Below are 13,026 nucleotides of genomic sequence, written 5' to 3'. Positions count from 1 at the left end.
ATATATATATATGTATATATATATATATATATATATATATACTCTATAATAAAAAATATGTATCATACCAAATGTAATATTTCTTGCATTTTATTAAACTAGTACATCTCGCGCAATATGTCATTGCACATTGTATGCTATACGTTATTAAAAAAATATTTAAGTAAATTATTATTACTACTTTATATCAACAAAGTTGCATTCGGAAAAAAATTATATTATTTTAATAAATTACAAATTTTGTTTGTAATTTAAAAAAATTATCACAAAATTATGATAATGAAATTTAACTGTTAATTAATGCAATAGAGCTATAATTATTACATATAAATTATTAGATATAATTATGAGATATATCTAAATACAACTTGCGCAATTTCTATAACTGCAATATGAATTTTTTATAGTTACTATTATTTGAAGAAATAATAAGTAATGATTCAATATACACCGAATGATTTTCGTAATCATGTAGGTGTCGAATTTTCAATAATTTTAAAGAAAAATATATGAATATAAAAATTAAAAGATTGAAAATGGTAATTTCTATAGATACTCTTTTTAAAAATTTCTTTTTATCTTTTAATTTTTTAAATCTAAGTATTCATTTTTAAACAAACGCAAATGCATTATTGAGTAGACTAACAATAAGTGTTAAATGTTTAAGTGGGGATGGCATGATAAAAGCGTCAATGAGTCGGTGAAAACTGTATTTGGATAGTGACATTAATGTAGTATTGTCTTAGTAGTGTTTTTATTTTATTATTACTGCTCGAGTACTATGATATTTCTAAGTGTTGTATTAATAACTTTGGCATATGTTGCTATAAGATACTACATTCGGAATTATCGTTGTCTAACATACGAAATTAGAAATGAAGACATTCTGCCAGGTCCGAAAAAATATATGACAAAGTATCTTTATGGAAATCCTGACGGTAAGAACATACATAATAATATGTTTAACTTATTAAAAAGTAACTTTTTTAAATTAGCATAAGAAAGAAAAAAAATTTTCAAGACATTGAAGTTTGTGATAAAATATTTTTAGTTTAATATAATAATTAAAAATGGAGTTGAATTCTATATCAATAAATTTTAGTTTATTGAATTCTCGATTATTTTATTAGACTATTCCTATTGATTATTTTCTCATGAATACCTTTTACTATTTGCAAAAATTTAATACAGTTAAACACATAATAAATAATACTCAAAACAATGTCAGAATGTAAGTGAAATGTTATAGCAAATTTGTTGTTAGATGCACTCTAATGCGCACCAGTCCATATTAAAACCGTTATAAACTAATTTAATTTGTAAGTATAAAATGCAAATATTTTAATTATAAATACAGATTTTACTTAACAGCACAATAAAATGTATTGAGAATTTTTTGGTTTAATCCATTTTTATATTTATATTAAACATTTTTATGTACAATTTGTGTACAACAACTTTATAGTGTGCATCCAATCGAATTCGCCATTAGATGTAATAATAGCAATAAATTATTTCTATTGTTTTTATTTATGAAAGTATTGAAATAAAAGGAAATCGAAGACTAAATAACTTAAGAAATATTTCATATTAGGGCTGTACATATTATTGCATGTATCATATTATACACTCTAGGTTAGATATCAAATTGCTTCTCGATAAAGTGGACTGCAACGTTCACAAAACGTTGGCATTCCAAGAATAGATATAGACACAGAGATAACTCGTAGCTTCTATACACCATAAAAGAATACATCAAAATATAAATATTTTATTTAAAAAAAACATGAGATACATTTTCGTTTTGTAGAATATTCATTTTTTTATAACTGCGTGAAACGATTCCCAACTGAACAAATTAATAACTAATTGTTGCCAAGCGTCAAATTCTATTAGAATTGATAACAAAGTCATTTGTTAAGCTCGTGTTTTTTAAGCAAACCTACATACATAATTAAATAGCATTAAAAATCGAAAAAAAGCTTTGATCAGTTTTGGTGTTAATCAATTCTTTTTTTCAATTTGTTATCAGATTGTCAGTAACTTTGCACAATTTTGCCGGTAATTCGATCTCATGTTGTGTTAGCAGATTGTAGGTATATCTGTCATCAATTTATTAACATTAATAAAAACAGAATTTGCATTAAATTTAATGAAAAATTTGTTTTCATTGGACTACTTTAGCTAACTAGGTGAATACTCCAAATAGTCTTAAATATAAGAATACTAAGAATGCTGGTCATAATTTTATTTTCAATAATAATATATACAGACAAATAACATTATAAAAATATATTTCGAAGATATAAAAAGATATAAAAAAATATAAAAAGATATAATTAATTTTTAGAGTTACTAAATATTTTATGTATACTTGGAAAGTATTTTTCATCCCCATTCCAATTATTGAAAAGGTCATTTGTTATAATATACGAACCAAATCAAGTAAAGGTAAATGAATTTTTATTTTCTTAATACATGTATTAATTATTTAATTAACAAATGTACGCAAACAACATATACATTAAGTTGAAAAGTCCTCTACCATTTTGCAATTTCCACAATAGTTGACAGATTTATTAATTATTAAATTGCTGTTTTCAATAATTTTTTACTAAGTAAAAACAGCAAAAAACAAAAATTGTTTATTTTTTTCTCATAAAGCTCTAAGAATTTTTTCAGAATTTTTTATTAACTTTTCAGTACTGCATTTTCTAATTAGAAAATTGCGAAAATGGTAGAGGACTTTCGATTAATTTTTCACGAAATTTCACGCCGTAATAATATTGTTCTCGAATTTCGGGACACTCAGTATATATAACAAAAATGTTAATAATACATATATGACTTTACAGACTGTCCTAAAAAGCCGACATTGCTCAGACAAAAATATAATATTCTATAAATTTGCAGAAGAAATATTTGGCACAAAATTATTAACAGCTTCTGGTAAAGTATATTTGGGATAAAACTACTAAAACTTGGGATAAAACTACTAAAGAAGAAAACTACGTAAAGAAGTGGAAACATGCTATAACTATTTTATAATCATTTATATATCACGAGTTTTATGTTATATTATAGACAATCTTTTTATTTGTACTTTTATGCTTTTACTTTATAATATTTTAATATTTGCATTTTAATAATAATGGAAATCTTTTGAAGCAGCTTTTCTTATTAAAATTTTTTTAATACGATTAGTTAATCATTTTACTTTTTACTATATATTATAATAGAAAAATATACTTCTTGTTTTAGAATCTATGTGGAATCAAAATCGAAAAAAAATAGCTCCAAGCTTTAGTCTGAATATGTTGCAAAGATTTTTTAATACATTTGTTGAAGAATCTTTAATGTTGACGAACAAATTAGAAAAAGTTGGAATAAATGGAAACGAGATTATCTTTCTTGAACATATAGCAACGTGTGCTTTGGACATTGCATGTAGTAAGAACATGCAATTTGTTTTATTTCTACATGTTGTAAAGACCCATGAAAAGCAAGTCATTCATATTTGTTCTCACTCCCGTTTCATCTAAATTTAATTTTAAACGAATAATTAGCATCATAAAAATTTGAAAAGTTGGAAATTTTATGATAAATTAATGATAACTATTAATTTATTTCATTAATTATATAACTATAATTATCAGCAACTTAAAAAAATGTTTTAAAGAATACTTATGCAAGAATATGCAAATTTTACAAAAACAAAATCAAAAACTTATTGAATTATTTGTAATCATCACCTGTATGAAGTTCATTAATGGATATCTTTATGGATTAATGATTATTTTATTTACTATAAGTTTGTTACTATTTTAGATATTTTAATGAGATTTATAAAATGTTATAAGAAACTTATATCAGTATATGATGTAGTCATCAATCCAATCTCAATCAAGTCATCAGTCAAAATTATAATGTTATGTTAGTTATGTATTAAAACAAACAATTAGTTAAATAATAGGATAAACTAATTTATGCAAGCAACAATTTTTTATTATTTTCTCAATTATATACTTTCACCTACTTGGTGCCAATTTATAAATTCTTTTTATAAATTAATATTTCAAACAACAAGCTTTCTTTTCATGTTTAAAGGCACTATAATGGGCACCAAAATGGAATTAAATAAAAAAGATCAATATTTCAAAACAGTTGTGAGGTATGTGTTTTTTTCATTTAATAACCACGATTGATAAAATATTTTGTCTATATATATATATATATATATTTTTTTTTTTAATATAGAATTTTAAAAGAAACTTGTTTCAGATTGAAAGAAATTTTGAGATATAGGTTGTATTCTGTATGGAATGAGTCTTGGTTTGACAAAATTATATTTAATTTTACTACTTTGGGACGGGAACAACATCAGACTTCAAAGTTGATGCATTCTCTTATTAATGAAGTATATAAATTGAATAAATTTTTTATTATTAGTCTTTATAATATTTTACTTACTTTTCATCACAACTTTTTATACAGATAATACAGCAACAACTGCATGAATTAAATAAACTGCATAAAACTGAGATGAAAACTAATAATACAAGTAATAAATCATTAATTTTTTAACATAGAAATTATATAGAATATTTATTAACATAAGATTGAGAAGATAACTGTTTTCATAATCTTTTTCTTTATTTAATATAGATAAAACGTTTTTCAACATTCTAATGGAAGCATCTCATAAAAAAAACTTCACACAAGAAATGATATGTGATAACGTAATTACAATGATTATACTGGTATGCTAATTGAATATACAAACATATTCTTAAATAGATAATATTCTAATAGAACATTTAATTCTATTTTTTTACCCAGACCAGTGATAAAATTACTATTACAATAGATTTTGTTATCTTCATGTTAGCAAATTTTCCAGAAATACAAGTATGTATTTACTATAAGATCATTATATTTACTACATAAGTTAAACAAAGCGTTATAAATATATAATTTTAAATTTCAAAAGATATTAATAATAATAATAATAATAATAACATATCATCTTTTAACTTACATCACTTGTAAGATGATTTCTAATATTGCTTTGATTAAATTATTATATGTTGATGTACAGATTTATTGTAAATATAAATTAAATTTTATTTGTATATAAATGTTTTAAAAAATATTTAAATTTACAATGGAGCCGCCGTAAAACTTATTATTCTAAATGCTTTAAGTATATAATGAATGTGCGCGCGAGTGCAATATATTCTATTTCGGATAAAATAATAATTATAATAAATTTATGCAAATGTATACGTTAATCAATATCATTATCAACGCTTCGATTATTTTCAAAATATCAATTTATAAATTTACTTATAATAAATTACAATATATGAAATATAACATATGATATTATATCAATATAAAGTGATATTTTCATTTAATTTTATAAAGGAAAAAGTATATAAAGAATTGATGACAATATATGGTACGGAAACACTAATATCTGCACCAGTTAAATATGACGATTTACAACATATGCATTATTTGGACCAAGTTATCGAGGAAACGATGAGACTTTTTCCTACTATACCTATAATTGGTCGACGATTAACTGAAGACGTAAAAATAGGTGTGTTTATTTTTGTAACAATTGAATATTAGCAACAATTTTTAATACAACAAAATTTTATTATATGTAATAAAGAATAAATTCTGAAATGTAATATAATAAAAACATCCATAAGTGTGAATAATTAATTATTGATTATTGATATTTTATTAGCTAATAGTCTTTTATTTAAGATCATCTTAAATAATCTGGAGATATTCTAAATCAATATAAGACTAATAAATAAGCTAATATTCAATAAAATGTAAAGCAAATTGTATTACTTATTATTAATACATTTCTATTTTATACTAATGTTTAAATATGCTTTAGGAAATTTTATTTTACCAAAAAATACTAGTATTATAATAGTACTTATGTTGATGAACCGACAAGAACAATACTGGCCAAATCCACTGAAATTTGATCCAGATAGGTTTTTGCCAGAAAGAATAAAGGATAGTCCTTTACATTATCATATTCCTTTTAGTGATGGACCAAAGAATTGTATAGGTAGGCATAAATATAATTATATTGTGAAATTAATTTATCTATAATCAGAGTTGCGCAATAACGCGTTATTGTAACATTATTATCGTTACAATTAATAATGAATTAGTAACGACGTAATATTTTTTTATTAATAATATAGTATAGTTTAATAATATAGTTTTAATAATATAGTTTTTTTATTTAATAATATATATATATATATATATATATATATATATAATATGGTGATAACACAATTAATTTTTTTGTGATGATGACAAATATAATCGTTACTTTTATCATTGTACACGTACACCGAGAAAAAAATATAATTAATTTTAATAAATATTTAGTTCAATACAACTAAACATTTACTTACAGTAAGTAAATATTTGTTCAATAAAAAAAAAATTATTAAATCAAATTAACATTATATCAAATAAATATATCTTTATATTTAATAAATATTTAGTTGGCAGTATTCCACTAAATATTTATTAAAATTGACTATATTTTTTTAGTGTACATATATTACGTGTACATGAAACAATGCAAGCAAATTTTAAAGAAGAGAGTATGTTTGACTAGTTACGATTAATGATAATTACTATAGGGGAAATCAGGACATCATAGGTCACAGGGTACCACCATCATTTGTTTAACATATCTAGAATGTTTAAATTAATACTATTGGTACAATACGAATATTACTTCGTTGCCCATACTTTTTATCTAGATGGCAATGATTAAATTCCATTGTATCAAAAAGCATCGATCATTAATGATTTTTGTGACGCAATAGTAACTTTTTAACCGCAAAATGTTTTAATATTGTTTTTGTAGTAGAATAAGACAAATGTACGAAAATATAAGGTGCAAGTTTTTGCGCATTTTTTCTTATCTTACTACGTTACAAGTAATAATTTAACGTTTATTTTTTATCGTTTTCTATTAAATGTATAATTGGAGTACTATGGGTCATACATTAAATATTTACATTAAATATTATATTAAATATTGTGATGAAACGAGACAATACAGAAAGTATATGTAAAATGGCAGTTTATATTTCTAAGCAATTAATTTTATTTTATCGTAATAAATTTTTTATCTTATATTAATGGTTATTTCTCATTTGTTTTATAATTTTTTATTGTATTATTTAATAATTATTAATTGTAATTATATTTTATTGTATTAGTGACTATGCTAAGTATAAATTAATTGAAAATACTTTTCAACTTTTCATCACCGTTATTTCTTGCATAATCCTATTATTTTGTGTGTGACTTAAGGTACCCCGGATATAAGACACCATGGGTCATTTAAAAAAAAAATATATTTTTATTTTTTTTTAAATTAATAAATATTTACTAAATATACTTATTAAATTTTAAAATATACATTAATTATTTTTAAAAAATGATACAAAATTTTTATATTTAATGTTTTAGAATTCTTTTAAGAGTTTGAATTTTTTATGATTCATGGTGCCCCGATCTCCCCTATATTTCATGTTGAATTAATCGATTAGACAATTTTAAGTGCTATTACATTAAAAAAAAGATTAATTTATTGTAGTAAGAAAGTAATCGAAATTGTAACAATTCAATATTTTTTGAATAAAAATAATGTTTACTTTTACAATAAGTAATCAGTAACAATAACAAATTATTTTTTGAAAATAATTTTTTCAACATTGCACATAACTTGCAGGTACAAAGTACGCAATGATTTCTATAAAAGTTATTCTAGCTACTTTAATACGAACATTCGTTTTCAAAGTAGATAAAAGCATTCAGATACGTAATATAAAATTAAAAACGGACATAACATTATCTACTATTGAACCTTTAAAAATCAGGATTAAAAAACGAGATCTTCAATAAAGTAAACTATTAGATAAAAGAAAACTTGTGCAGAAAATTTTTGTATGTATTACCGGCAACGGTTAATATTAATGTAACTTAATTTCTTATCTTATTTTTTACTGTCTAATGTATATAATTGCAAAGAAATAAAATATTCAAACAAAATCTTTGAAGATTTATTGTAATTTATCCTATTTCTTCTTTAGATTAATGCTTTTTAATTATTCATTACTTTTTATTTTATATATTTATAATAAATACTACAATTTATTTACTACCATTTATGTAATAATTTTTTTCGTATAAATTGCAACTAATGTGACAAAACAAGTTTTATGAGGAAGTAGAAGATTGCTGTACTTATGAGCCTGAAATAGCAGATTAGTAATAAGTTGCCAAAAAGCACTACTTTTCAATACCGAAAACTTTAAACGCGTTTTTCTCAAAACCACTTTTCCAAAATTGGCGTGCAAAATTACTCAAAAACTATTCGATCAATCGACTTGTAAGGTTTTTTTAGTCGCATAAAATTTTTCCTCTTCCTCCCATTCATTGATGATAACATAGCATATCTTCCAACAAGTGACACGATGTGACACAATGATCATGTCATCTTTGCTAATATTGGCAAACAACAAGGATGTAATGATCTATTGTATCATTTGTATCGCTTGTTGGAAAGCATAATCATCGTCTTTATCGAGGATGTTGTCCTCTTCTCCATCACCTCCGTCATCCTTTTGTCTTTTCCGGAACGGCTCGTACTGTACCATTTGTTTCTAAAATCACACAAATAATTATCACTTTCAGTGAATTACGTAAACGTTACGTAAAAATATTCCACCATTAACGGAACCGCTAATGGTGGAATATTTTTGCAGATTTATAAATCAAAAAATCATTCATGTAGGAAAAAACGAACTTCACGTAGACAAAAATAGAAGCATCCTTCGCTTTTCTTAATGCGCCTAAAATTCTAGAGTTCCACAATCTGTCTTATGTACACAATACTTATGTAGTTATCTAAAGTTTCATATACGTCGGACGTCTGTAAATAATAGAGCAGCTATTATATCCGGGCAGCTTAGTCGTAGCGAAGGATATTTCGCAGCGTCAGTCTTTTGTCCATATTCAGACTTTGTACTTAAATTTCTTAAATTTATCTTTAGATGTTCAGCAGCCAATGAAATAATTCGTAGAGTATCTAAAGATAAATTTAAAGAAACCTTAAATATAAGGCCTGACTATGAATACGAGTATTTGTCAAATCTTGTCTTGGAAAATTAACAGTATGAATCGTGGGGCACAGAGTAATTATATCGAAGTCGATTGACTCGAAATTTCCGGATCCGAATTCGATTCTATCGTTCTACGGTTATATGGTTTTGTTCGCGATTGTGACAAGCATTGCTTCTTGTGATTGATTATATTGTTGAGAGTGTGTTACTGAAATTTGTGATCTTACTTTTCTTTTCATTTCGTAATTTCCTATTGTTTTCAGGAAGTCCATATCTGCGATCATATAACTACGTGAAAAAAAGGAAAATCCTCGAATCATAGAAAGAAATCATTTAGCATGAATTATCATTTCTCTTGAATTATATCAATCTCAAATTTTATTAATCTCTTCCCCTAGTAGCAAGCTGACGTCAAAATGACAAAATGACGTAGCTTATTACCTGGGCCGGATTTAAATTTGATTGTAAATTTTGTCGACGTCTCTACAGTCTTCAAGATTTAATCGAGATTATCAGCTGATTTTAAAATAAATAAAGTAATATAATTTATTAACGTTTGCATGTATATTGAATTGTTTAGAATAGATTTTACTTCTGTTAGTAAAATGTTGCAAAATACTGTTATTATTGTTATTAAAGTTATTTCTAGCGGTATGACAAGTAATAATATGAATAATATGACAAGCAATAATTGATAAGTTCAGAAAATAAGTTCAAAAAATAAGTTCAGAAAAAATAAAATAGAAATTTAAAAAAGAAAGGGTTTGAAAATTTATCGTTGCATTCTGAAATAAGACATACAAATGTAAAAATTAATTACTTTTAAATAAAAAATGAATAAATAATGTAAACTTTCATTTTATTACAAAAATTTAATTATAAATTTAATATTTAAGTTTAATTAATTATAAGTTAAATGTCTCCGATCTTAATTTAAAAGTATTTATTTTAATCGATTTTTTGTTTTTTATAGCACGAATGTACAATATGTTATAATATATACTGGCGTCTATGCACATATTATATGACTTTTTCGTTTTTTTCAAAAAAAAAAAAACATACAATTTCTATAGATAATAATTGCAAGTGCAATGAAATAATTGCAAGTTTGTAAAAATTGCAGCAAATAGGAATTTAACCATAATAATTAAAATAATTTGAGCAATACTGTCAAAGTCATTGATACAATAAATAAGAGTTAAACAATAATGTCGTACCTTTAATTGTCTCTAACTTTCTTTTCTGGCTCATCGATAGCGAACTAACTGGATATGATCCTGTACAAAAATGGATTCATTGTAATGATATAATGAAAGACGATAAAAATAATTTATAAGATAATGAGACGACGTTTTAAACACCTTCGTTTACACAATTTTGCGTTGTGTATAATTCTTGGTCTCAATATAGTATAATTCTTTGTCTCAAACAGTTGTTACTTGAAACCCCAAACACCGTATGTAAGAACACAATGCGGCTATCGTAAGAAAGCTCTGTAAGAAACTTTTTAAGAAATTAATATTAAATATTTTAGGTTTTTCTCAAAATAAAATTTTATTTTAACGCATATTTATTTCAGTTATATATCATTTCAGTTTCTTATATATTTTTTTTATGATAATCTTTTATTATTATTATTATTATTATATTATTATTGTATTCTCTTTATTTTCCTTATTTTTTTAGATAATTTAAAATTTTCGTAATCCTCAAGTTCCACCTTAAAATTATTTTTCTAAGATTTTATTTTTAATTGTGTTAATTCCTTATAATAAAAATTCTTCAATAGAATATATTCAATATATCAATTAATTAAACTTCATATTTAATACACAAATTTTGTTTTTTATATAAATGTTTTTATTATTTTACATACCTTATTGTATAATACTTATTAATATTTAATATTAAAGGTATGTAACAATCTTTTCAAATAAAATTTTTATTTCAAGGAAGTTTTCCTAAGAGAGGAAAAGACTTTATTTTATACATCAAATGTATATTTCACCTTTTAAATAGTATACAGTTATCACGAGCACACATAAATAAAAAAAACATCTATAGCAAAAACTTAGTGAAAAAAATACAGGCGAGTATCATAATAATTCCAAGTTAAACAAACTACTTTCCTTGTAGTTATTCTGATATATTTTAAATCAAGGCCTCTCGAACTAACGCAGCCGCAGAAAAAATTCCGGATTTTTTCCGTTTAATTTCATCTTACGATTTACAAATATTGCGAAGCGTACGATATCGGTGAAAACATTTAACAAGCATAAAAATCACGTGTGCTTATTAAACTGTACGCTTTCTTGGAAAGCTCACATGTTCTCATAAGAAACATATGTTTTTACATTTTTTATCAATCTCATTACAATGAGGACATATAATTTCGGAATGCGATAAGGAAATTCAACAATATTAATTACTTTAATATAAAAATCTTCTCTTATCAGGCTTGCAATTCAAGCTTTCATCTATCAGGTTATCCAATGATAAAAGATTTGTACGAATATGTACAATATAATCCAATCGTAGAATTTTCGTTTGCTATATACATATTATAGAATACGCAATCTTCTTATCAAATAATACAGAAGAATGCACTTAGATCCGTCTAGAAATGTGCGCCAAGAGATATGTAATTAATGAGATTTCATTATTAAATTATATTATTACGCCTATGCGTACAATTCACGTATTTAATCATTCACGCATCTCAAATTATTTTTACAATTTACTCATAAATGTTTGTATTGAATAATCATTACGATGACTGTAGATTATGTAGGAAGACAGAAAATTGTAATTAAACAATCCGACAGAGAAAAGTTGACTAGTGTACAAAATTATCTGTAAATTTTATTTGTAAATTTATAATGCTTTTCTGTATTATCATTATTATTAGCAAACATTTAAGAATAAACAACAAAAAATAATTTAGATGTATACAAGATGTGTACAGATATATACGTAATCAATGAAGTATATAATTCTTATCTAATCACAACTCAGAAACGTTTAATGAAAATCAAAACAAACTTAACAAAGGATCGTATTAAAATTTTCTATCATATAGTAATCTTCATTCATCATTCGTGTACTTAAACACTACATCAAAGTAAAATAATAATATAAAAAAATGTTAAAGTATAAAACTTAGGACTATAAATATAGAATATTTACTGTGCGTACCGTTACATTGCAGAACACAAGATACTAATATATGAGTGTCATATTTTTCCCTTAATAATGAAATATATGAATCGTGTGTGGTGCTATATGTGCGCGTATGCGTATGAACACATACGTATAAATTTTATATATTTAAAGCATATCGCCGTCATGTAAGTATGATACTATAAATGGTTTACGAACTTAGGAATGCGTATTAATTAATGTAAATATGAAAATACGAATATTTAATTATTCGTATGCTAATCCTCGTATTCAGATACCGGATTCGTTTGGATTCATCCTTGTAAACTATACCAGAAATATATTTGTAGTGTAATAGATACAAGAAATATTCTGTTTGTTCTTGTTCTAAAATAGAATAAATATTGTTTACTTGATTTATATTTTAATTTCTCTTAAATCATAATATACTAATACTATTTTTGAGAAAAAATTTCAACACATATACTTATTCAGAATTATGTAAAAATGAAATTATATATAAGTCTGAAGAATAAATCCGATATCTATAATTGATCATCAGGCAAACTATTTCCAAAATTAATCTATCTATAGTTCGCTTTAAAATAAGTGTGTATATATACATTAAAAATCCATTAAAATATATTTAAAATAATATATATATGTATATATATATATATAT

General features: G+C 23.9%; 1 protein-coding gene across 1 annotated transcript; it reads left to right on the top strand.

Moving 5' to 3' along the window:
• The first annotated feature begins 781 nt into the window (after positions 1–781).
• Positions 782–7,965, top strand: LOC105618003 (cytochrome P450 4C1-like). The gene is made up of 12 exons (XM_012199541.1): positions 782–938; positions 2,351–2,451; positions 2,856–2,949; positions 3,262–3,450; positions 4,108–4,171; positions 4,282–4,417; positions 4,495–4,561; positions 4,666–4,760; positions 4,840–4,908; positions 5,428–5,605; positions 5,918–6,097; positions 7,793–7,965. Exons 1-12 carry the CDS (start codon positions 782–784, stop codon positions 7,963–7,965), a joined length of 1,503 nt encoding a protein of 500 aa, XP_012054931.1.
• Positions 7,966–13,026: the final 5,061 nt, after the last annotated feature.

The sequence above is a fragment of the Atta cephalotes genome, assembly GCF_000143395.1.
Source record: "Atta cephalotes unplaced genomic scaffold scaffold00015, whole genome shotgun sequence".
Lineage (NCBI taxonomy): Eukaryota > Metazoa > Arthropoda > Insecta > Hymenoptera > Formicidae > Atta > Atta cephalotes.
This window is presented reverse-complemented; position numbering and strand designations above follow the sequence as displayed.

Coding starts and splice junctions, on each gene's coding strand:
- LOC105618003 (XM_012199541.1), top strand. CDS start 782: ATGATATTTCTAAGTGTTGTATTAATAACTTTGGCATATGTTGCTATA. Junction 4,418..4,494: donor TGCATTCTCTTATTAATGAA/GTATATAAATTG, acceptor CTTTTTATACAG/ATAATACAGCAACAACTGCA. Junction 4,562..4,665: donor GATGAAAACTAATAATACAA/GTAATAAATCAT, acceptor TATTTAATATAG/ATAAAACGTTTTTCAACATT.